Genomic DNA, 27372 nt, shown 5'->3' on the forward strand with positions numbered 1-27372 from the left:
CCAGACTGCTTGTAGCAGCAGCCTCCTGGCCACCTGCTGCAAGCAGCCCAGGATCCGTGGCTGGCAGTAGCTGCCTGGAGCCTGGGCCAACTGTGGCATGCCAAGCAAAATGGCCTCGTCTGCCACGCTCTGGCACTGGGGGTTGCTGACCCCTGCTCTAGGTTGAAGTCAATGCTGGGTACCTCCTTACCTGCGAACCGCTCACTATATAAATGAAGACAGTGAACAAGTGAGACAGCATACGCATGTGTCCAGATTGACAAAAATAATTCACATGCTTACTGAATATTGCAACTGTGTGCTTAAAATGTAACATAAATGTATATAATAAGCTTCAGACAGCAAAACTATCCAACTGTGGAAATTAATGTTTAGTCAAAATAAAATGTCACCTAGAAAGTCAATAAAGCGTTCCCATCAAGTATGATTTTAATCATGCTGACTCTAAGCCCACCTGCCATATTCCTCTTCCAAAAAAGGAAGGAGTTTCTGACCATTTTGATGAATTCTGTCACTGCATTGTAATGACAAAATTGCAGTTATTTGCCTAGCAAAAATGAGCCTGAAATTAATTAAGAGCATATTTCAACCTACATAACATTTTTCCTCCAACATAAATTCAATACAGGGACAGCAGAACACATCTTAGAAAGAAAATATGGCACAAAATACAAAGTATTTTTTTAAGACAGCTGCAAATCTAGTCAAAGAAGCCAAGATTAAGGGGAAAGTCCCAATGTTTTAATTTGGGATCAGAGGAAATAAACTAAAAATTGTTATCACGGGAAAATTCAATTGAAAGCTTTCAACATAATTTAAAAGTTGCAGCCAGAGTTATAACTCTTAGTGTGGAAATCAGAGCAACTTTTTAATTCAAGAAAAAAATGGTCAGCCACAGCAATTAAAATCAGTGGGAGTCCTGGACTAGTGTAAACATGCCATCTTGAGTAATATTTCTTTGCCTATTAGGCAGTTTTTGAGGTTAATAGAGTATAAAGTTAATTAGAGCTCCATGTTATTTTCAACCTCTGGCCTAGGTTGTATTTTGCTTGCTGGAACTTACAAAGCAGCACCCGGCTCCAACCCCTGCAAGCACTATTAGTAAAACATGATACTTGATGCGAAGATGAAAACAACTGTGATCATCTAACGGAAAAGTTAAGAATCATTCAGTAAAGAGAAGAAACAGAGGCTTACCAATAACATAGGCTAGCAACAAAGCCAGCGTAACTGTAATAGCTGTAGCACTCAAAGCAGTGCACTTCCAGTTGCAACACCTGTAAGGTTTGTTAAAAGTGAAGGCAGGTCTAGAAAAGGTACTTCTGGGAAGTGGCCTAGGAGGTGGAGAGTAAACAGTATTGGATGTTAAAGGATAGTTCTGACTGGCTGCACTGAAGATAGCTGAAGAACCAGATCCATGTTTAAATAGGAAATGCCTATGAAAGAGAAGACAAAGAGCCATATTGTAAAAACCAAACTCATTCTCTAAAAAAAGAGGGAAAGGAACTAAACAAACATCATTGGATCAACACTTGGTATTCCTGCAAAGACACACAAAAAGACAGAAGCGACATGCATTGGGGTCCGAGTCTCAGGTTTTGCACTGTATCATGTCTTTTCCACTCATTTATTACTAAAGAGATGACCAGTAAATGTCTTCTGAACTATTCCCCCAACAGTTCACATTACTTGCCTGTAGAGTAACAGGAGTTTTTTGACACACATTCCCTCGGGGTATTCCACTTTGATGTGCACGTGTTCAATACCGGAGGTGGGGCAATTTCTGACAACAATGCCTATTTGTTGCTCTACACATGCACCCTACCTAGCCAACCCTGTGCAGCAGATGGACAGGACCAAGAGAATGTAGGACCCATTGGCACTCTCGTTTCTTTTCTACCATGAACTTCTTAAAGCACAGGTGGGCAGGGAAAAACGTACAGGAACAGAAGAAGAAGATACGTTAGTGGAAATGTAGCTAACTTTGCTTTAGCATTCTTATTTGAACTAGTGAGAGTACAATCCCTCTGAGTGCTCCCCTCTCCTGTATGCATTACACTACAGATTAATCCTAAATTAAACACTAAGGCAGTAGGTGACTGAAGTCCTATTCCAGTTTGTGCAGGAGGGCTGCGTTAGAAAAAGAGGCATCCAAATCAGATGTCTGCATTAGCAAATGGTTTACATGAGGATGCATCAAACCCAATGTTACTGCTCGGTTTATGTCAATGGCAGCTACAACGTTAATGAAAACCACAGAAGCTGCCCGGGCCTGATGGATAATGTCTCAGATAATTTTTAGCATGTATTTAGATAATTCTTAGCATACATTCAAAGACCCACTTTGAAGGTTGCTGAATGGAAATGTCATCCCTTCTCATCTTTTGCAAGTCAGAGGTCAGGAAGCTTCTGACATCTAAGTGCAAATTTCTTTTTTGTAATGATTCAAGTGGTTTGGGCAAGAGTATAGGTATGCACATCACAAGTTAATCCGGAATTCTGAAACTCTCTTGGGAAGAAATTTCAGAAATGGTTTAAGTGAAACTTTATTGAGATTAAACACAGTATGGGAGGCGCTGACGTGATTTCCCAATTCCTGTAGCCTCCTCGCTGATTTTATGGCCGTAAGGAAGGCTCCTTTCCTAGACCAGGAGAGAAACAAATACCAGGACATGGCCTCAAATGCTGAAAACCTACAGGGTCTCAGCAGCCATCTTAAAATGAGAGATGAGGAATTTGACCTCTTTTCAAAAGAATTTTTTGCAAGCAATTCCTCCTACTCCTCAACAGGGAGTTTAGCCTTTCGCTTACCATCTGTCTCTTGAAAACTGAATTTCTGTTAACAAAAACCTGGGGGAAGGAGGCCTGGAGCTGCCTGAGGCCAAGTTTCAAGAGACAGCCCTGTACTCTTGAACCCATTGTTACGAATGGGTCCATGATTCAATCCTTATTCACTGATCATCCAACCACATTCATAGATGTTTTCCCCTTGATTTTTTTTGTCCTTTGTGAAAATAACCTGTACTTAGAAGGACATATTTCTCCCTAAACAAGTGATGTAGACACTTTTAATAGAAAAACACACAATACATAGTTCTTAAAACTTGATGATTTAGACATAATAGTCTTCCTACTGACAAAGGAGAAGAATACAGGAAAACAGAAATGAAGGAGATAAACTCTTTATTCCCATGAAGCTATGCTAGTTCTAGCTAAATGTATAACAATCCCTAAGACTCTAAAAAAGCGATCACCTAAAAATAGCAGTAGCTAAGCTGTAGATGATGATGCTTCAGAGCAGACCAAGAGTAGTGAGAAGGAACCGGTCCATACCACCTTTTTGCACTTGGTCCTATGAATTTGCACAGAACAAATGAGCCTGGGTGGTAAAACGTCTCGCATCTCTGGAGCACCAACAATAGCAGGAACAAGCACTCAAAGTAAAAGAAATGATTATACCGTGACAAGTCCATTTGAATTTGAGGATGTGATAAATATATGTTCATGACAAAAAGGTAATGGTTGTGATGGCATATTAAGTATAATGTTAAACATTTCCATTATAGAATTCTGAAGGAAAGGTTATGGCTCTCAGAGATGTCAGGTCATACAAAATAAGGGGTAGAATAGTTTTACCTTTAAACACCCTTATATTTAAAATGCTTCTGTTAAATTATTGAATCAGAGCATCAGGTAACTCACATTACAAGTTTCATGGATTAGTGACAGTGGGTCCTGACAGGTCACAGAAGGCAGATTTTATGCTGAGCAAAACCTAGTTAAACAAGTCTCTGGCAAATTACTTACATACGTAGTAACTCCTTCAGATGAGAAAAGATTACAGAATTTGGCACTTGTACAAGCATTCCATGTCACTTTTCTGCCCGTATATACGCTGTCAATATACCATTCCATTAACCATTGTCAGGGGCTTCCCTTTGGTGCTTTGAATATGCCGAAGATGGTAATTTTACAGGAAAATATTTTTTTTAACAAAAATTGTAGCTTCAACCACAGAATACCACATAAAGGAAATGTATGTGCATGGCTACAGTTCACATTGCAGAGTACAATACACATATTTGGGGATCTAACAATTATTGTGCCAAACTGGAGAACACTCGGCTAGCTCCACACTGTAGTATAGTGTTTCCCAGTTTTTAAGTAGGTTGCATAGGGATTACAAGTTCAAGTTAACTGAGCTTCTTTGCTAAGGTCTGATCCAAAGCCCACTGGAGTCCATGAGAAAGAATCCTATTGACTTGTACTGAATAGGGATCCAAGCAGGATGTCAGGAAATCGGTTTGAGTACATAGGAGAGGTGCAACCTGCCTGTCAAGGTGTCACCAAAGCAGTTTTTGGGTACTAACAACGTTAGATAGAAATATTATGGAACTGCCCATAGAAGTATATACTTTTCCCTCTCTCACGTTGGCCATCAGAAAGCACTTGGTTATTCTGGTTGGTGCAATTTTTCCCCCTTCTCTTTAGGGTAGTGATGTCAGACCACGCTTTCAGGTTGCTTTGGTGGGAAGACTTTTGCATGTAGGTGGGTCTTACTTTCCTTCAGAAGGTAGCAAGATGCATGTTCTCCATCATTTCTGCTGGAAAGGAATTCCACAATTGCCCTCCTCCCCTCCCCATGACTTTCATGGGAGAATTAGGACCACAAAGAGAAATTAGGGGAAACAAGGATATAATTAATTTTTGTTTCTTTTTTAATAGCCAATATTTCTTTCATTAGTTTGCAATTTGGGGCTTAATGAAATGAAATTGTTTATTCTCTTGCTTCACTTTAAAAATAGAAACCTATTGGATTTTTTTTTAAGTTAATGTAAATGGTTTCATATTGGCAATATTGATTGTTCTATATTGTGCATAGTGCAAAAAAGATCAGAGGTAAAGGCAAGGAAATGCTGAACTGAAAGTTATTATTAAGGCTGTAATAGCCTAGTAATCAATAGCCAGCAATGATTTCATTCTCTTATAGGAGGATTTTTAAATGTGGGTCCATAGCTTGATGGTAAAGTATTACAGTGTAAAGAATGGATTTTGCAGTAGCACAAGAGCAGCATGTGAATCAAAGTACATTTGAGGTGAATTCAGCTTGCATCCCTCAAGGCAGATTCAGGTGCGCACATCTGCAGCTCGAGTTTATGCATCTCTCATTTGTTATTACAAAACTAAGATTATGATGTAATGCTACACTAAAAGTGATCTACCAGTGAAATACTGTCACCAACATATTACAGATTATAATAGTTTATACATTCCATTGTTGGGGGGAGTATAATGAGCACATAAACTTGTTTCCGCAACATCTGAAAAACACTGGTGGCATAAAGACAAATTTGCAATGCTACACTGTAGCTACGTTCTTATAAACTTAGATGACTACTCATCTGTCTAAGCATACTGCTGCTCTCAAAGGACTTCAGGACATACTAAAATGTAGTTATCAATTCTATAAAATTGGGCTCTACCTACACAGAAAAATGATAAAAATTGCAGTTCAAGAGTTTACATGTAAGTACAGCTCGGTTTGTGTTTGAATATTTAATCTAATAGTAGAGGAAAGGCTTTTAAAAAAAAAAAAAAGCAGGAATGTAAGGAAATTGAGAAAAATTACACAGTGACTGATGGAACCCACTGATAGTAAATAGGAGAGTTATAAATGTTCATGCTGAAATGTGAAAAACATCCATAAAAGGGGATAATGTTCTCTTACTCAAAAAATGCAATAGAAGACCTAATCTGCGGAGCATCTGTTTGTGAAATAAAAGTCATTTGATAACATTATGCTGATAATTCCAAGAAATAAAAAAACATTAAAGGCTCAATAATGATTTCACAGTGTAAAACATCAACTTGGACAACTTTTCCTTAAAAAAGAGGGACAGAGAGAAAGAAACAAAGGAAACAGGTTCCTCTGGCTCATTTAACTTTTCTTGCACTCTGTTAAAACTGCCCAGCCCTAGGCTCACAGTGGAACGGTGTATAATTCCAAGACAGTGCTGCTCAGACAGAAATGATGCGCCACAGGTTATGAAAAATGTTAAGGAAAAGCAGTTAATTAGATTGACACATCCATTTGTTATTATAACCTGTTAATGCTTTTGGGCTGTTACCTTCAGTAGCAGCCTAAACTTTGCACAGCCTACATGTGACTCTGCACAGAGGCCTGAACTGATGTAAAAATGTTACCTCTTAGTTAAAGCACAATCCTTGATTCCCTACCTGACCGCATCTGACTTGTGGCATCTGCCTACAGAGTGAAGAATTTTGTAATTAGCATTTCTTGCTCTAAAATGTGCATGCACACTCCACCTTTTGGATTCAGAGAGGCACTAAATTTCATAAAATAGGATGCGGAGATTTGTCAGAGCCTCAGGGGAGAGGAGGAGTCTGGGGAATGTTCTGGGTGTAAGAGATGAAGGGGGATGGCATACTAAGTGGGCAAAAAATGGGATAAATTCTTTGTAAAACCTGATCCCCTGAAATGGCTGGTCTCAAAATTATTCCCTGTTCTTATGGTGGTATTCTCTATAGGAATTGGAAAAGAACAGAATTTTTTTGCTTGATTTAAAGGTCGGCTCATGGATACAGGAGCTATTTTCAAATTAATGGAAATGTCCATTAGGGAAATGCTGTTTGAATCTATTTCTGAATTAGGCTGAAGCTAGGATTTGTAGCAAAATCAAGGTTATGGTCAGATCTAACCTGACATGGGCAAAACCTTGCAAGCTGCTCCTGAGGAACTCAAGCACCAAGTTGCAGAAGTCAACCACTATGAGATTTCTGCCACCTAAGCCTGGACGCCTCCAAAAATATTTGCTCTCATAAGATTTTGGGCAAATCTGAAACAAAGCCTGTCAGAATTTACATTACTACAATTGCAAAACAAAGAAAAACTCGATTGTATAGATATGCATGAAAGGTGAGATTAACATTTGCAAGGAATCATCTGTTTCACACTCATCATTCATCATTATAGATCTCTGTGCTAGGACTATGTCTGCCTGTAAATTTGACAGCAACTTGGAAAACAGGGATCCTGGTCAAAGTTGCGGATTCTCAAGGGACCCAAACAAGAGAACCATACCCCAGCACTATAAAGGAAGTGAAACCCACCTACAATCTATGCCAATCTGACCACAGACTAAATGTGGTGATCCGTCTAACCCTGGACAGAGAAATAAGACCTAACTCGGACCGTCTGGGGTTTTTAAAAGTCCCAGCAGGAACATCAGCATACCCCAAAGCCCCTCAGCTTTTGTTGTGGTCAACATACAAAGTTTCTGAGGAAGGAAAACAAAACCGTGACATCTGTAGCGATAGGAAGGGAAAAAAAATCCTTCCTGGCCCCATTACCATTAAAAGAGAGTAAGATGACATTTTTGTTACATTTCTGATTTACTTTTGAAATTATAGCCACCCTTATTTGGTGGTGATCATCTCGGTTTCATGCTGTGAAAAAAACAAAGCAACTTAAGCCAATCGATATCATCAAGATACAAAATGATACTATTTTCAGGTGAGCTGGAATTTGCACAGAATATCCCAACAACACTTACGTGACTTAAAAAGAAAACAAGAACAGAGCCAAAACCAAAGTGCTATGGTAATCAGCTTACCACCACCACAGAATTCCCTTTTCGTAGATCCAGATCACTAGAAAAATCTCTTCTTGACCTAATATTAACAGCAATGGCCTTCAATTGAGTCAAGAACCTAGTGTCACCGCTACCTATCTTCTATGTCACCTTAAAAATTGCCAGTTTGAATGTCTCTATTTTCTTCTGTTATAACTTTTTCCTTCCTTTATTTCCATTAAAATTGACTATTTTTATCTGGGGAAAATGCACGGGGAGGGGAAACAGATTCAGTATCACTCCAGAACTGGGGCTGAGAAAAACACACATGTAAGAGAAATCTTGCTGTAAATCAGCTGTAAAATTTGTCTGCATTGCATACAGGAAAGAAACAAATCAATTACATATCTAAACGGGCACAAGATGGTTCTTCTATGTACTTTCAGTTGCAACAAGTGGTGATTCATAGCAAAATAAACTACTGAATGTGTAAATGATAAGATTCTTGCAAAGGCTTTAGGTTGGACGTTTAAGTATTTCAATTTATTTTCAACTCAGTCACTTGATTGGGTGTCCAATTTTAAGTAGGATAATTTTGAGTAGGGGTGCACCGATAAAGATTTTTTTTTACCAATACTGACGGTTGATTATTAACGAGACGTATTGGCCGATACCGATCCAATAGCTGATATGCAGCCCGGCAGCTTGGAGAGCAGTGTCTGGCTGGTAAGCCTGTTGGGAGGGAGGAGGCATGGGAGAGAGAAGGGGCGTGGGGGGAGGGCAGATCGAGGCCCCCACAGTGAGGGAGGGAGTGGGACTGGGCCAGGGGTAAATGCCGTCCAGCTGGGGTGAGGCAGAGCACAGGACAGAACCTTGGGTGCCCCCTGGATTTGTGAGCGGGGTGAGGGCGGGCAGTCTACTGCAGACTTGGGGCCAGGGGCTGAGCTGGCATCTTCCTGGTGGGGAGGGAGGGGCTGGGCCAGGGCTGCACTTAGGGCAGGAGGAAGTGGAGCAAATGGCAGTGGCACTGGGAGCGGGGCACCTCCCATCCTAAGATTAACCATAGCCCCCCAGTCTGTTGTACTGTGCACAAGTACTGCTGGAGCAAGAATCCAGATAGATTATTTTCTCTTACTTGTTGTTTAATGAGATTTTATTTCACGTGTACCATAAGGAACATTTCTAAAAGCCCATTAGACATATTCCTTTAGTCACACAGCTGCATGCGAAACATATATTTCAAATGGGAACGGCTTCCTAAATAGCTCATGTAAAATCTTTCCTTTCATTCATTCATGCTTAACTTTACCAGTTTATTTAAAATTTAGCCCAGTGAACATGTGGATGTGAGAGGATGTTAAAAGAGTTTTCTGTGTCACCCATTTATCGCTGCATTATAAAAGACAACAAAAGAATATGTGCTGCTGACTCATTCATTTGAATTCTTGACACTCAAGGAAAGCTAAGCCTGTTAACCAGGTGACTGCACCTCTGAAGTCTCTGACAAAAATCTGGGACAAAGATAATACAAATGCAGGACAAAGAGCCAAAAATCAATCAAGAATAGGCTTGAATAAGGAACAGTGTGTGAAATACAATAGCAAGTCAATGTCTTTTTTAGTCTTCATTGGCCTTATATTGAAGGATGAACCAGGAAAAATAAAATCACTTAGGAGAAAGTAAAAGTAAGTTTTGAAAAAAAAATGTGCGCAACTGTAAGTGCATGACAAGATAATTAATGTTAATGCAGCTTATGTGGTTAATGCAGCTTATGTGTTTATATTCTAAAGTGGTACTGTATAGTTTAGAATGTTCGTTTAACAAATATATTCAATTTTGAAATCATAACCTAACAAGTATACTGCCCAAACCTAGCATTTCAGTAAAATTTTGCAATAAACATTTTAGTTAGCTGGAAACTGGACTCAGAAACATTTTTTAACTCTTAAGTTTGTCTTCTGTAAAATACCCACATAACTAGGTTACCGAGGTTACATGACTGTTAATTTGTTAATATCTGTAAAGTGCTTTGAAAGTGTAAAGTTCTCCCTGCATTATTTTGCTGCCCATATACTTGCTTATGAGCAGGGCATAACATCCTATAAAGAGAAGCAAATATGAAATAACTGAAGGAGAGCTCTCTTTCCATGAATTTCCTCCTGTATTACTGCGGGAGAGTATGTTCTAACTCCAAAATTTTATTTTGTGATATGACATAAGGAAAACAATGAACTATTACTTCTTTTTAGCTTCTTGTATATCTCCTCCAGTCCGACCTCTTCTTTATTACACTTAGGTTTGGCAGAATTCAATTTTTATTTTTTAAATAATTTTGATAGCTAAACTGAAATTTTTTTTTTTTTAAAAAGCCCCACACTCACTGGCTCCTGCCAGGCAGAGGTGGGGGGGGTAGCGATTTCTTTTGTCCCCCACTGCCCTGTGTTGCATACGGGGGCAATGCTACAAGCTCCCAGAGCCCCGGAAGCTGCTGCAGCAGCCGATGAGTGTGGGGCTTTTTTTTTTTTTTTTTTTAAAGCGCCGGACACTGTGGCTGGCAGAGCAGCCATTAATGGGTCTAGGAGACTGGGTGGGGGTCGGGGGGTGCTCAGGGGAGCTGGGGAAGCAGGCAGAAAGTGGGGCCTGGTGGAGGTCCCCCCATGGTCCCCTCTCCCCTCCTTCAGTCCCCTGCCTCCTACTTACCGGCATAGAGTGTGGGTCCAGCTCCCTGCGGCAGCAAGCGGGCATTGTCTGAATCTCTGAATCTCTCCGAAGCGCTCTGAGTTTTTTCTGAATCGATTTGGAAACTTCAAATGGACTCAGACCTTTTTACTGGTCTCTCAATTCAATTCAGATTCGGCGATTCAGTCTCCAAATCTGGCCGAATCTCTGCCAAACCAAATCAGCAACCGAAGCTTCGCATAGCCTTAATTCGTATGTCCCCTTTCTATACCTTTCAATTATTAATGATGGAAATATTTTTTCATCGGTCTGTGAGTGTGAGGTAAAATTGACATTTACTGCTAAAAATGGAATCCTACCAAGCTTAATTATACTGAAGAATATTTGAAGACATTAACATTCTTTTTCTACTTGCTGCTATCAAAGAACCATTTCCAGCTCTGGTCCAGTCCCACCCTGACCTAGCGATTAGGTTTTGTACAGTACCAGTACAATGGCTGATCAGCAGGGGCTCCTATACAGATGTAGGGAGGTGGCTCCAGTATGCTGTAATTACAGTGCATCGGAGCGGATTCGATTAATCAAGCCTGCTGGAGCATGGTAATTACTACACTCCAGCAGACTCCGGTATCATGTATAGCAGCATCCCTGCACTGACAAAGGCAGTTGGGTACTTTAAAGCTTGTTCAATGAGTTTTAGTTCAAAGTGCCCAGCCACCATTTTTCAGCACAGGGACACTGATACACATGACACTCCAGGTGCTTTAAATGGCATGGCTCTTGGAACCGTGCTAACTAAAGCACCCTCCTCTCCCTCCCAGGAGCACATATATAAATGTCCTAGGTTTTGTTCAGGATCTAGAAGGATTGCCCCGGCCCCTCCTCCACATGGCAAAGTTAGCAAATTTTTCTCTGGGATTTTTTTAAACTTTCAACCCACCTCCCAGAGGTCCAATTTGGAGGATTAAATTACATTTGTTGAAACACTGGTGGTAAGGAGCAGACTAAGTGAGTTAGAAATGGATCTTGTAAGGTCTCTCTAACTCAATGGACTGCATGGTGAGAGAGTACATATCCATGTTGTGAGCACGTAGCTCATCCTCCTTTCATCCACCTCTCACAAGGAGGGATACAGGCTGTGTATCTGGCTTTCAGCCAGGGAGCTTTGGATAAACCTGATAATGTGGAGGAGAAAATGTCCTCCTATCTGCCAAAATATGTCTCTAGATTTCTCCCTAAAGATGCAATTTCAAAAAGTAAAGTCATGTTGCAAACTTTATATTCTGCATTTATATACCAAGTAAACTACTGCCAATTTTAAGAACTTTGTGAAATGTTTTTGTCTAGACAAAAGTCTTAAAGCTGAATATATTATAATGGTCATAATGTAGCTAGACTGCGATCAACAGGGATCTGGGTTTTCTGTTTCCTACAGAAAAGAGGGGCAAAATATGGATTTTCCGTTTTACCCAAGAGAAATGCAGATTTTTCATTTTAACAGAGAACAAGATAGATTTTGCACTTTTGCAAAGAGCTCTCTGCAGACTGGCAGAGTCTCAGCCTGCAAGGGGCTAGAGGGAGTGGGAGGAGGGTGGTCAGGCAGGGGACACCATGTGCATGTACATGCACAAGGTTGACAGGCAGCCTGAAGAGCAGCTCCCATAGGTAAGTCAGGGGTGGGGGGGATTGAGGCCCCCACAGGGAGGGAGGTGGGCAGGGTGGGGCTGGGGTTGCTGTCCAGCCCAGGAGGTGTATGGGGCTTGGGGCCCTAATGCAGTGAGCCACTGGGCCCTGGCATGGAACGAGATGGAGCTGCAGGTGGCTTGTCCGGAGGGGGGGGGCAAGGGGGGGTAGGGGAAGCTCCCCGCTGCTGCATGCACTTTCAGGGGGGCAAGAGGGACCTGTGCCCCCAAGATCTGTGCAAGGGGCAGGTGCAGGCTACCTGCTGCAAGCTCAGGCTCTCTGCCCTGCTGGTCTCCCCTGGGGCCTCCACAACCAGACGGGTGGGACCCAGTGTGGGACGGCAGAGTGGGGCTGGGTGGGAAGGCTCATGCCACTGCTGTGAGCTCCGTGCTGCCCTGGCGAGGTGCCCCCTGCTTGTCCTGCAGCAGCAGGGAGAGTGGCACAGGACTGTGCCCCTCATTGCTCCAGGACGGGCAGGGGACACATCACCAAGGCAGTGTGGAGCTCACAGCGTCAAGAAACTTCCCCGCCTGGCCCCACTCTGCCCTGCACACATGCCATGCCAGGTCCCACCCGCTGGACTGTGGAGGCCACATGGGGAGGGCAGCAGGGCAGGGAGCCTGAGCCCGCAGTGGGCAGCCTACACCCGCCACTCCTCATGGGCTCCAGTCTGGCTCTGCCACCTGTGGGAGAGAGGGCACCAGGCTCCTCACTTGGGCTGCAGCAGCCACCACCTCCTGCGGGCAGCAGCTGGGGCTTGGGCACTGCTGTGGAGGGCAGAGGGCTGCGGACCCGGGTCCCTAGCCCCATACTGCTGGCAGCTGGGGGTCCCCTCCGGTAGGACTGGGGGGGATAAGGGGGCTGTGGGTGGGGAGGAAGGGAGGGACCTGGACCAGCATCCTGGTGAGCTAAGGGTGCAGGGGGAGCTCTGATTTTCCACATTAAAATACCCCAAATCAAATACCAAAATTTACTGGTACTTAGAATTTATTTTACTATAGTGACTGAGCCACTGGTAGGCTTCCAAATTGCTTTAAAATTGTAAATATATCAATAAAGCATTGTGTTCAATGGATACACACACACAGAGTGGTGTTCCATTTCAATTGCGGACTTTGGGGTTTTTATCAGAGGATTTGCAATTTTTTTTTATCACGGAAAACAAGGATCTCTGGTAATCAATAACTGGTAAGCAACAACCTGAACTTCCTCAATAAGTTGCTTAGCAATGGTTTTGTAGATTCAGAATGAGGGCGATTTGGTAAAATCCCAAAACAAAACCGAACAAATTTCTAAATTCCCAGCTCTGACACTGGTTAAATTGGCAATTCAATTTTCACTGAAGTCAATTAAATCTTTTCATTGTCTTCAACAGAAGGTATCAAGAAATATCCACAAACAACAGTCATGCTGTGAGTTAACTGATGCTAATATTCATTTCAAATGATTATATTGGTAAGGCATATAACACAGTACACATCCTAAATATTATTTCATTTTCTAAAGTACTTTGCCTAGGAGTAGGATTTCAGGGTTTTATCCATTTCTTGGAAACAGCTTCCAAATCATCCTAATGTACTAAGCAACTCCTACTCGAGTAGACTTTGGCAAAAATTCCTATTTACTATTAGTCTGTGGGCTTGATATAGATATCTCCTATTTTTCAAACCAAATAAGCCCATTCTCAATTCTGAGGTTATCTTTTTCCTTCTAAAACTACATGTTATTTGACTTCTATTAAACGGAACTTGTTTTTTTTACGGAAGGGTACCAGGCATACTGAGAGTTACTATGGAATTATTATAGAATAAGCACATATATTTCAACTCTCATTTATTGTGTTATATGCTATTCCATTATACAAGTTAATGAGCAGATGGAACCTAGAGTCTGATGTTTCAAACTATCAGTGAGACAGGATTAAAACGTCTATACGTCCAAAATATTTATTTGCTGTTCCAGTGGAGACGAAATTTGACCCTCTCTCAAAGAAAAAGCTGCTGTGGGGTACCCGAACAATTTAAAATGTTTATTGTCCATCGTGACTGAATTCTAAATTATTCAAGAGAAGAAGAAACCTCAAGCTCCATAGCTGGAAACATTAAAATTGTATCACATTGTAGCTGACAATTTTTTATATTTTTATTTCCATAAATGGCTTTTACTTCCTGCATTATTAAATTTAGGGTCATATTTATAGCTTTTTAGCTTAAGTTGGTGGTGATATTTACAGCTTTCAATATTTTTTACAATACGGAAATTTGAAATATTTTCAGATCTTTTATTTTTTGCAAAGAAAGCACATGGGGCTTTCCAACTGAATTTCTAACCCTTGCCACATATCTTTTTAAAATATGATCTGTCTCTAGAGGGGTTAGATTTACTGTTTAATTAGACAGAAAATGACAAAATACAAGAGACACGTCAGAGTAACAGATACTGAACAATACGATGTAAAAGAAAGATCATAAGAAATAAAAATCACACTACATTAAAGGGTAAGTTAATATTAACTCAGACATAGGCTTCCTTCACAAATAAGTTACCGATGAAGGACGCTGGCCAGACAGTAATTGTCTCCCTACCTGCTGGTTTACGAGCGTCACATGCTTCCCTGCCTATGGAGTTGTGGAGGTTTTATTTGCTGTGGAAAAGGTTCTGTAATGTTGATTTTCACCTTACCCAGTCATCCAAATCTGCTTCTTTACTTCTACCCCAAAGATGCATGGCAATGATAATGGAGGAGACAATGAACTGAGGACATCCTGGTGATAATGATGCTATTCCGACAGCTAGTCAGACACAGAAGAATTTTTTAAATTGCTGTCATGTTGGCAGAGCTCAAGAAGAGACCTCAGACAAAAGGAGAGATGGGTCTCCAATGGGCTAAATATTCTTCCCCTTCCCTGTTCACTGCAGGAGACGGAAGAGCATAGAAAGTGACCCCTGAATTTGGCAACTATAGTCGTTGAGGGCATCGCAGATGAAAAGGGACAACAGATTCCCACCACTTCGGTTATTTTGCCTTCTCAACCTGGGAGAGATTTTTCTCGATTTCATCCTTTAGCATTACAGGGACACAGCCTGACCAAAGCATATGCACTTTTCTGGAGTCTGGAAGGCTGCGTATGCAAGTGTTGCACAGGCAAATTGATTTTGCTTATGGAGTGCTTACATAAGAACAAGGTAGTATACTAGTAATGGCTAAATGTCTCGGTAAGTGATAATCGTATGATTTCTACTGACATTAGACTGCATAGTTAACAAGATGGTGTCCACAGAAAAATGGAAATCCAAGGATCCTAAAAAATGTACTGAGCATTACTTCCTTCTGATATTAATGCTATGGAGATTGAACCGTCCCACTTAGATTTTAATTTCCCTTACATTTTTTAGACATTAAAGCCATATCCACACTACATGGCTTCTTCGAATCTGAAGCTCAGGTTCACAGTCAGGTACTTCACTATCTCCTCTATTATTATCAGGGTAACAAGGTTGTTTAATTCATGCTGAAATCGGCACAGTATTTGGAGCATTGCTGTTTTACGAATGGGAAGCTTTCAGTGCCATTCAGCAAGCGACAAACCTTAGCACCAACATGGGCTAACAGGGTTAGGGGAACGAGATAAGACATTTGATTGGGAGAAAAAACAGGAAAACAGGCAAATGTGTGAAAATACTTAAGTACAAAAAACAAAATGAAAATAAACACTGTGGAGGAAATCAAAATAAAGCAGCATTTGATACTCTGAGTAACAGAACAGGAAGGTTACAGATTAATGTCAGTCTAGACCCTTGGATAAAATAAATGCTAAGTTATACTTAAAATAAGCCCATCCAAAAGTGTAATCTATTTGGTTTATCCATGAAAAGAGTACAATAACATAATATGGAGATGACCAAGATAAGTGTTACAGTTAGAATCCACATTTTAAAGTGTCATTTTTTCCCCTTTTTCTTTGGAGCTGACTGAAAAAGTTATACCAAAGCACCAGAAAAACAAAACAGAAGTGGAATACTTATATAAAAATATTGAGTCAACTAACAGGGCATGGAAAAGATGAAAAACATGCTTTACTGAGTTGTCTGAGTTTAAAATGTACCCCATAAAAAGCAATAAGCTACGTTGAGATGGGGCTGTCAGAGATAATGACAATATATGGCACTGTAAATCATAAGATTTGAAAGATTAGAGGAAAGTATCTATGAAACCTGAAAAACGTAATTATTTTAGTGGAAAGGAAGGGAATAGGCAATAGGTTGTGAGTACTTTATCCTGGGGGAGAAAAAAATCAATTTATGGAAGAGACCTATAATATTATTCTGCTAAAAAAGAGCATCAGTGGTTCCTGTGTTTTTTTGTGGTGAAAGATCATTTCAGTCTTAGGTTGGTAACAGTTGCAAAGTACTCTCTCAGCATTGCAAGGAAATTACTGCATGTTCATATGTCATTTTAACAGTGAATAAATTGTTTTCAGTTTTGTATGCGACTATGTGAGGACATGGTGCACACACAGGTGCGACCATATTATAATCCTGGATACTTGAACCTCACTCAATTGGCAGTCCAATCTGCTGGACACACACTTGCTCCTATTTCTTTGTCACCTAGCAGTTGTTATGCCTTCTCCTGCTGAGATGTTCCCGATTCCTCTTTTCACTTATGTTTCTTGCTAGCTCTGGGTGGAGGCAGCATAGCCAGGTTAGCATGTCAAAGGCCTCAGACTAACGCTGCCGGGTTTATTAGCCTAGGCACAATACAGTGCTAACACGGCTATCCTGGTTCTGGTTTTGCAGACAGCGTGAGCAAAGCCATCTTACAGAATCTCTGCATGTTTCTGCCTTGCGTTGCTTGGACGTACCTTTCAACAAGCCACTTTGCCTCTCTGCCCACAGAAAACGAGTAACAGTTTGTGCCTTGGCAAGGGAAGACGAGTTATTTATATTTGTAAATCATTTGGTGATCTTAACATAGAAGCAAGACTTAGCAGTGGCATTTCTGTTTGACTTAGTTATAATAAAATAATAAATATGAGGTAGACCGCCATCGGGAAATTTCTAAGATGTAGTGCCTCATTGTCTACTCCTTTAAATCTATCCTTTTCAATGTAAAACTCTTCAGAGTCTAATGACAGAAAAGAACATTTCTAACCACAATATCTTGAATTTATTTTTGGAGCTGTGGATCTTTTTTTCATGTTCATGTGATATATTACACATCTACCAGGAGGAGGCTTAGAACAGTGATGCTCAACCAGGGCGCTGTTGAGCCACTCTGGGTGCCTGGACATCCTTTTGAGGGTGCTGTGGGGTGCCATCCAATGTTAGTGCTGTTAGGTGTTCAAATATGGTTCACAAGATAAATAGAGATTTCAAATAGGAACCTATAGTATTAAAAACATTCTGACCTCTTGTGGTCTTTCTGAGTTCTTTAAAACAGAACAATTGCTCCAGTATATTTTCTTAGTAAAAAGAGTGAAAACTTAAAGCTGACATATTCCAATGGGTGTCTTGAGTTGAAAAAAGATTGAGAACCACTAGCATAGAAACCTTCTTCATTTCTGACCGTCAGTAGGAAACAGAATTTGTAGGACACATGAGTAGTTCTAGGAAGTGCTTTTGTTTCTGGAAAAAAGTCTCTAAATCTATATGGTCATTGCTAAATTTTGTAAATTATGGTGCTGTTTATGACTTAACATGAGATATGGTTGGAGAAAAGTGCTGATCATATGCATTCTGATTTTTGCCTAGTTATTACATTTATAACCTAATCTACTATTTGAATGCAAATGTTCTGAATAAAAAATAAATTCTGCTTACACATATTATTAGGTAGATTTCGGGATGATCAAAGGTTTAACACAAGAACACCTGGCCATTACCATGTTTGATTTCCTTCTGCACAATTATTTTTATCTGAGCTGTGGCTAGAGAGAAAACTCAGCTATAATGGTAATTAATCTTCTAATCACCCCAGTGAAGGTGGAAAAGCAAGTCATTAACACCTCTTTTCTCTAAGGCTGGTCTACATGCTATAGACTTTCTATCTGCTACTTTCATTCCTGGACCATATTATTGTCCCCAAATAACTCCCATATTCAGTCAAAAGAATAGGTGTGAGATTATACCTAACCATTATATAGGCGTGTACCCAATTTCATAAGAGATCAGAGACAGCTCTCAGAAGCTACTGGAGGTCAACCAGGATAGTCACTAAAAACATTTTAGCTCAGGAATATGATTGCAGAAAGCTCCCAGACTTCAGGCCTTGTTACACGCTGCATTTTGAGCTGCTCAGTTGCTGACTGGTGTTAGTGGTAGCTTGAGTTTGGAGCAGTCACACCTAAAAACCTTCTCTGACTGTCCCCCACCCGTACAGCTATGACTCGCCTTTCGAGGGCTGGTGAGTAGGTGCCTGACTAGGAGCAACAGCAATGAGTTGATACTACAGGGCTGGTGAACCAGGATGGGTTTCTATCCCCTGGTCTCGGTGGGGATGTGTGAGACATGGGTTGGAAAGGGCGTGGTGGGGAGACAAGAAGCTGAGAGGCAGAGAGTTAATGGGATGAGGATGGGTGGTAGAAGGAAACAGGTGGGGGAAGAGTGGGGAAATGAAGGAAGCCAGCCACTGAAGGATAAAATATAAAGAAGTAAAAAAACAAACAAACAAAAAAAAGAAATAAAGAGGAAGGAAATTAAAGAAAAAATGTCATGTTTTAATAAATTGGGATTTGGGATCAGGGTGTGGAGAATGCTGGTCGTGCTTCCTGGGGTGGCTCGGCGGTGGTAGCAGTGAGGGAAGGCACTTTTGGCGGAGCTAGTGCCCCTGCCTTAAGACGGAAGCCCCAGCTCATTCGGATCCAATCTGGCCCCCTACCTTGTTCCCTCCAAGCCTGTCCTACACCGCACTCCCAGACTTATCTGTGCCCTGAGACTGGCTCTATGCAAGGGATTACGCCCCTGGGGCAGGAAAGGGAGTTAGCTTGGTGCCATAACTGACCCCTGGGCAGTACAGTTCAGGGGGTGGAAAGTTTGCCCACACAGAACAGGAGGGTGGAAGAGGGGACACTATATCTTGGGATGCTGGAGGACTGCAACTTGGGCAGCTCATCTGTGGGGAATGGCCACACATTAATGGAGCATGAGCTGGGTAACACGAATTAGAGATAAACCAGCCCTGGAGTGGGATAACTTTAAGCTCCCTAAAGTGTGTTCAAAACTAGTTTGAAGTGATAATCTGTGGATAATGCAGGGGTTAAGAGCTCCAAGAGCTGCCTAAAACTAATGGGTAACAAGGCCCTTTGTCATTCAAGGAAAACAAATCCACATATTCTCATCAACCTTGAACCACTAACTCCAAGCATAGTGCTGTCATCAGTAACCAATTACTTTCAATTAGACTACAGAGCTGCCTTCATGGTTGGCTATAGTCAACAGGAAGTTTGTAGAATCAGAGTCAGCAAAATGAAAAGAGCTGAACAAGAAGTATAATTAAATTATTTTCCATAACAGAAAGGTCTGAAAAAGAAAAAATGAAATATGATGAAGCAATACCGCCTAAGACCTGAAAGAATGTCCCATTAAATTCAATGGAAAAGTTCTTAGTATGCTCACAACTGGATTGGCTTCTTAAAGTACTAATCACTACTTCAAGGGAACCAATGGGGACCTTTCTTTATGGAAATGCATTTAATCAGAAATTCTGATACCCACTATATATCACTGGTTTATATTACTGATTTTTAATATTAATTTGTGAAGTAATAGAACGAGAATGGAAATTTACTTGTATATACTGCAGGTACTTGAAAAATACATATTTCGTGGTTTAACTACTCTCTGCAATTCGTTCTCAGCTGTATTCTACTGAGTTGCCCCCAAATAAGCATGCCTTCCTTGGGCTTAGTCCTTATGTAAAAGCTTGTATTATGAAATATGGAAAAATGTGGTTAATTGTGAAATTCAATAGGAGCATCAGAAAACCATGGGTATGCTGTACTATTTACAAAAAGAATGATCATATTATGACCAAAAACTAAATTTGTGAATTCATCTGATTTCAAAAGAAGTTTTACTTCTCGATTCTTTATCTGGAATTAAGCACGACAGATTTCTTAAGCAAGTAACATGCCAACATCTTAACTCAGAAAGAGACTATGAAAGCAATTAATGAGCCTCTCCTCTCAGTTCTAATTTATGCCCTTTCAGAGGCGAGTGACTTATTCAAAGTGACACTGGTATTTTAGCAGCCTGTTTAAAAAAGTATTTTGCTTTTTATGAATACGGCCGAAACAATCTCATCTCATTGCAGGAAAACCAGTTATTGCCATGAGTTAATAGCTAAACTGTTGAAAATACAGAAAGGTGCTTCTGCACTTATGAAAGGAAACCATTTTTTGTACACGTTATATTACAATTTTAGGGTCGGATCTAGGTAAACTCAGTGCAACAGTTTTAATTATGGGGTACACTTTCTGTCTTCTGAGATAAAATTGAAGAGTCAAAGCAAACCGCAGCTGAAAATACCCCGTGTCAAACCCACAATGTTTTCTCAGGGAAGGAAAAGGTTGGGCAAAATTTTAGACATAATTTACTCAAGAGGTCTGTCTGTGGGCACACATCTAACTAATGGCCATAAAATTAGCTATTGTTCACATGAAACAGAAAGCTTTGGGCCAACAAGTCAGAGAAAGCCGTGGCCAAGTATCTGATGGCTGAATGAAGGCCCTTTACATTGCAGATCCTTTCTGAATCAAAGATTTATTTTATTTGCACACTTATCAGTTTTCAGGGTAGGTTATGTAGATAAATTGTCTAAGGCCTGAACCCTTACTACAGCATTTTCTTTTTTTCTTCAGGACTAAGTCTTGCACTATCCATGCTGTATTGTTTCTGTAATCGTTTCTGAACCCACAAACCATTTTGGCCTTCTTTTGTACATGCACCTGTGAGGCTATTCTGGAGGTTTACATGTGCAGCTGAACAGAGAATAATGAATTCCTTGGGAACTGCTTCCCGAAGACCAAAGTCTGAGTGACGTTAGAAGCTCTGGAGTGCAATGACTTCTCTTACCTGCCGAGTTTCGCTGATATTGTGAAATGTCTCTTAGGAGCCCACAAGATGGAGCTGCATGGGCGCAAAGATGTTTGCATGAAAGTCAAAAACAGGCATGCAGTACATACTTCTTGAGCAGTCAATTACCCCCAGCGTTTTTCAAAATGTGGGCTTTTATAAGCCTTAGTGATCTAGAGGTAAATACATGATAATGCCAACAACACTAGATTCTCATAAAACAAGTTTTGCGTGTGCCTGAATTACAAAGGGGATCATTCCTTTCAATCCTAGCGTTTGCTTATTTCATCCCATACCCTTTTAACCCCTTCCCCAACTTCTACACGAAGTTTGCAGAGCGAGTTGTTATACCTGGTCTCCAGTGGTATATTACTATTCAAGACCCAGCTGTTGTGCAGATGCACAGAATCCTGTGTACCGGCTGGGGGGGTCGGAGCAGCTGGACTGGGCTGGCTGCGAGTTGTCATTGATCTTCTCTGGAGAGAATCCGCTGTTGGAGGTGGTTTTCTGCTGCAGGTGCACGCATGTGGTGGTGGGGGCGGGGGTGGGAGTGGTCGAAACGTGAACTGGTTGTGTGGGCTGCCCGGCATTTCTGGAAAGAAAACAAATCGGTGAGAACCAGCAAATCCGTAGCGCCATTACTTGAAAACATCGATCAGGGCAGTGTGATACTCTACTTAACAGCATTACTGCATCACGCAACCAGTCATGTAGTAAGTTCAGTCTGTCTGTAAATTTGTATTGTAACATATGAATTGATTTAAAATACTCTTCTGAAATAAAGAATCAAGATCTGAACGTATATGTAAATTCTTCAGTGCTGCAGCGGTTAAAAAAAATGAAGCAACACTCATGTAATTTGTCATAGGCGCAACTTTTTTATTTTTCGGGTACAGAACAAATAAATCAGGCTGACATTGAGTTACAGCAGAGAAACCATCTGATTTCATCAGCTGTAAATCCCATTTAGGAAAATACCTGTGAAAGGAACAGACACGTTATAAGAATAAACATCCTGCACTTCAAATCAGAACAGAGAATAATTCAGTCAAGCCCTCTTCAAAACCACCAAGCAACAAACATCTTCCATGAAATACGGTTAACAGATTTCTACTACCGCATTAATGTATTTGTAAATTAGACTTGGGAAAAGTTTTAATGCAGACTGCCAGTGAAGCAATAACGACACAGACACCTGGAGAGAAGGTTTTATGGCTGTTGAAGGCAGAGGGGCTGGTAGTGAGTTTGAAGCCGTCAGCCTAGACTGTAAAGTGAATGAAGCTCTTAATAGGTGCTGTAAAAGAAGACTGTTGTGTGGGTATAATCACTGCCCCGTTATTTATTGGTTCTGTTGCTGCCCAACAAGAGTTGGAAGCATTGCCCTGATGCCAGTACAGTTGCCTTGAAGGCACAGTAAACATCTTGCTCCCACTGCTCACCTCCAAAGGCCTCCAAAGCATCTGAGGCAGGAACAATATTGAAAGGAAAAAAAGTATGAGGGAGAGAGCAAAGGCATTTCTCAGAGGAGGCATCAAGACACTGTCATTTCCTTTTAAAGGTTACAGTAACAGCTTCATTAACAAGAAGCTAACAAAAGCCAGAAAAGTTGCTGCCAGATGCATGACAAAGAACAGTGGTGCTACTAATGTGAAACCCTCCCGGTCCCTAGATACCTTCCTGCAAAGTGGCGTATATTTGCATGTGCTGTTGCTGCTGCCAGTGAAAATCTGTTCACCACCCCCCACCCGTAAAAAGTTTCGAAATAATGTTTTATTAACCCTTTGTGGACTTAAACCCAATTTGTACGACAATAAAACCCGACACCTGCGCCCTGTTTCACACGTGCAAACTGACATGTATCCCTTCTGTGCTGGGGACCACTGAGGTGGGTGTGATCGACAGGCTCCATGTGAGGCCCTTCCTGTGCACTCATGCAAGAATACAGCTGCTAGCTTGTTTGGGCAGAGGCTGGCAAGCTCTTTGGTTGCACTAGTACTTTTGCTATACTTCTATAGGGATTGTGCCGCCTACAGGTATTGTAAGGCCTAAGACCCTTCCTAGCTGACCCTCAGCCCACCAGCAGTGGCAGGGTGGGGGCCAGGAATGCATCACTCTGGTCTCCTGTAGATGTTTTCTCTTGCCTGCCAAAACTTTGATGTTACAGTACTGGGAGACATTTCCCCATCAAGTGACCTTCCCACCGTCAACAACCCTGGCTTCTTCACGGGGCTCCAAACCTCCCCTTCACCCCACCCTAACCACTTCCTACCTCTGAACAATGATCTGTGCCAGGGCCTATTGACGTTGCCCCATTGGAACAGGTCAAACAGCAGCCCTTGGCAGTAGCCTGGCCCAAAGCCAATTCCTGACCCAGCTCTCCCTCTTCTAGAGTCGTACCAGGCCATAGATGCTCGGACCTGCCCTGGTTGAGGGTCCTTTCCCTGGATGGGTGACCCCCGGGGCAATACGTAAGTCAATCTTCACAAAACTATAACAGAAAAATGGCAGCAAGCACTGCTATAATCTTCAATCTCTTTTTAGAGGCGATCTCTCTCTTGTAGAGCTCATTTAGCATCAGTCTAATTCCTTACCTTGATCTTCGCCACCCAAGGAGAACCTCCAGCCCACAGGCTCTCTTCCCAAAATATCAAAAGTCCTGCAATCCAACCCTGTGCCAGGCGTTCACCTCAGCAGAGGGCTAGGGTCCTGCATGGGAAATGCCCAAGGGCCTGGGCCCCTTACCATCTCCACAGCCTTCTTGATCACCCCTGATCTATCTCCCATCTCTGGGCAGTCTACTTCGTTGGAGTTATCATTATGCGCTTTGGTGTCTCCCACAGACTGCGGTGGGGAACTGGAGCTCCTTCACATACCATCCCGAGCTGGTTCACCAGCTGGCTCTTCTCTGCCTGTTTGTTGCTCCCCCTGAGGAGGTCACTCCAGAGTCTGCCTCCCTGGCACACCACAGGCTTCTCCCCTAGGTCCCTCGTCAGAGCCAAAAGTACCCCTAGCAGCTTCCTTTCTGCCAATCCGGAGTGTGAGGCTGCTCTGGAAACACCATACTGGTCCTGGTTCGCAGCTCCCGTACACCACTTTCACTAAGGTAAGCAGAGGGTGCGGGTTATTGTTTTGGTTTTCCTCTCCCCTTTTCACAGGGATGCAATTTGTATTTATCCTGAAATTTGCATTTTCTGGGTGGACAGGTCCCTTAATTGCCTGTTAAGTGTATTTGGCCTGCTGGTCTCATGAGTTTTAAGTCACTGAATAAGAACCACTTGGTTTTCTAGGTGCTGGATGAAATGTATAATGAAACTACTGAACCACCAAAAAAAGAAGTTTGTTTTTTGAAGAGGCCCAAATCTAAGCAGTGCAAGCTGGGACAGACTTTAAAACGGGGAGGTAAAAAGGTAATAAACAGCAGGGGGTAAATGTGAATGGGGGAAACAAACTATATGTCAGTGCAGAAAAAAAGAGTCGTGCAAATTTGTGGGGTCCTTCAGGCGTTTAATGTTGGATAAGGCCCAGAGCCATAGAGAGAAACGTCTTGGTCCATTACCAGTTAGGGATCCTTGAGGGCCAGAATGGCAGGGCATCAAGCCAGTGGAATGGAAAGCCCCTTTCCTGTCTGCCCCAGAGAAGCCGTGTTCACTGTGCAACCTCAAATCTATGACTTGTCCCAGACAGAGGTGTTTTTGAGCAACTGTAGCAGTCCCTACTAGGACTGGATCGAGTCAGCTGGAAGATGATCCAAGCAAGGGCCAAGCAAGGATTGCAGAAATGCCAACTCCTTGATCATACCATCTAGCATAGCGCACTGCTTTTATGGTTTGAACTGGATTTTGCTTCTCATCAGGTCCAGAGTCTCCCTTGTGATGGCCACAGCCACCTGCTGTACGTTGCTCCTTACTGACTGTCCCGATTCACTGTCATGCTCTGCCACCCAAGCTCCCTCAGCACAGTTACTTCCATGTGCCAAATCTTTCCTGCTCATGAGAGCAAAGTTGGTGGTGGCAGCTGACAAGCAAGGCAGGGACAGCATGGTCTACTCTGAAACATGGGTAAACACACAAGCTCTCTGAGGACAAAGACATCCTGGATCTCAGAGTCCCTCTCAATTTCCTGTGGTGAGTGAGTACCAAAACCTATTGTAAAGTGTAGTGTGATCCTGGCATCAGCAGACAAGATCCCATCCAGCTCTTTTTAGTAAGGAGTTGAGGCACAAATAGAGCAAGAGCAGTGACTGATGTGGCATGTCTCCTTGTAATTGCTGATAATGACTTGCAGCTGTCTGGAGGACCAAACCTGTATGCATCTGCAGCCACTAGACCAGGGGTGTCCAACCTTTTTGAATGTGGGGCTGGATCATGAACTTTTTATCACCTAGTGGGCTGGCGAGCCATATTCAAAGACCTCACAGGAAGCGGTATCACATCACTCCCTCCAGCCCCCCAAAACGAAAGTGCAGTGTTTACTTTCGTTTCCCGTCGCAGCACCTCGGGCCTCAGAAAACAGCATGGAGGGCTGCATGGTGGCCCGTGGGTCGCATGTTGACAAGCCTGTACTAGACCTTTGCCTCTCCCTAAAGTGCAAAAAGGAAGAATACATCCACACCACTCAGTGGTTCAAAGAGGTTGTGAGGTTGTAGAGATGAAGGTGCAAGGCAGGTCTCTAAGACCACTGACAGATGTGACCCTCCCTCCCCCCACCCCAAACAAAAAAACCCCAAAACCAAAACCCCAAATAAAAAAACAAAAACGAAACAGTACCTTCCCGGAAGAGGAAGAACATTAGTTTGACTGGCTCCCCAGTGTCTGCATAGATCGCGCGCTTCAGCAGGGCTTTTTGGCACTTTTATCGACTAGCTGATTGACTCAGCTAGTCGATAAAAGCAACAAAACGCCCTGCTGAAGCATGTGATCTATACAGACATTGGGCAAGTTGGGTCAAACTAATGTCATGCTTCTTGTGGGCATGTGCTGTTCCTCTCCCCACCTCCCCGCCCTGCCGCATCTGTAAGCAACCTAAAATCTCACTCTCTGGCATGTCTGATCAGAAAGGGGCAGTAGCTAGCCATATGCCAGGATTTCAAGTGGAAAGTGACATTGGATTCCCATGGCCTCAGACAAGTAGAGCTCAGAAAGGTAGCCAGAGCAGACTGTTTGCAGAAGGTGCAAAGCAGTGTGGGAAGGCAGTTAGTATACCAACTAGCTGACTCGGGGAGAAAAGACATATAAGCAAAAAATGAAGTCATGGCTCTTAAAAGCACAATGAATTTGCCCAATTCATCTGGGAATAAAAAGCCCATTTTTGTGGTGTTGCTATATCGATTTTAGGGGTTGCATCACATCTATATTGCCTTTTAGGACCTGGGCTCTCTCTTTGTATGGGTTAAACCATTCTTTGTCCATGGCCTAACACATTATGCTGTGGTAAGCAGAGCTGTCAAGGCTTTGCTTTAATCCTTTTAATTTCATTGATCTTTTATCAAGGCAGAATTCTATAGCGCTATGAAGGTTTATACTATAATATTAGTTTGTATATAACAGAAAAGCATTTCTAAGCATATTAGAAAATTGGAGACCTCAGTAAATTAAATCACTGAAGTCAACAGTCCAGAGCTCTCACAATCTACTAAGGCCCTTTCATGTAATAATTAGTCTCAGTAAATCCTATATCCTGATATCCAAGTATTAGCAGCTTCTAAAATTTTGGACACAGCATTTTCAGTCATGGGACCTTACCCAACCTTCCCAATATTTAATCAAACACCTTTTGCCTTATTTTGCTTAATGTCCACTTAATGTCCAATGCATTACCATTGTCCGTTCTGTAGTTTCCCAGCCCTGAGTAACAGGTACCCCTCTGCCCTGCAGAGCAGAACATTAAAAGAGCGTAGGAAGTACTTTAATGATATAGTTGATCCCACAAGTGAGAAACTTTAGGGTACTCTCATGGTGAAGTGCCACTTGGCTGGTTATAGCTATTGCGAATTAAAGACACACTTTTGAGGAATTATGATGGCCACTGGACAAACCATCACCTTCATGCCGAAATGAATACTTCAAATTCAAGTCTTGCTTCTGAACATTGGCAACTAGGTCTGTTTCTTTATTCACTCCCATAATGTGTTTGGGTCTGCAGAGAGAAAAACTCTTTCTTTCATAAAGCAGTTATGATCAAAAGGTGGCTCCATAAAGACCCAAGTACATACAGTGCAATAAATCATGTATGCTCTGATCAAGCTCGTTCTGCAGATGACAGGCAGGAAAATGGTAGGAGCTACGTAGTAGTACACCCTTCAAGGCCATCTTTTCCATTGCTTTGTCTTGCTACCACTTGTTTC

General features: G+C 42.0%; 1 protein-coding gene across 1 annotated transcript in view; it reads right to left on the reverse strand.

Annotated features, from left to right (window-relative positions):
* The window catches only part of TENM1 (teneurin transmembrane protein 1), a 508339-nt gene that overhangs the window by 206274 nt on the left and 274693 nt on the right, over positions 1–27372 (reverse strand). The window contains exons 4-5 of the mRNA XM_090059290.1: positions 21381–21621; positions 1198–1436 (exon numbers count right to left, since the gene is read on the reverse strand). Coding sequence (XP_089915416.1) covers positions 1198–1436; positions 21381–21621 — 480 coding nt within the window. The remainder of the gene's footprint in view (positions 1–1197; positions 1437–21380; positions 21622–27372) is intronic.

The sequence above is a fragment of the Crocodylus siamensis genome, chromosome 8, assembly GCF_052110815.1.
Source record: "Crocodylus siamensis isolate JL-2025a chromosome 8, ASM5211081v1, whole genome shotgun sequence".
Classification (NCBI taxonomy): domain Eukaryota; kingdom Metazoa; phylum Chordata; order Crocodylia; family Crocodylidae; genus Crocodylus; species Crocodylus siamensis.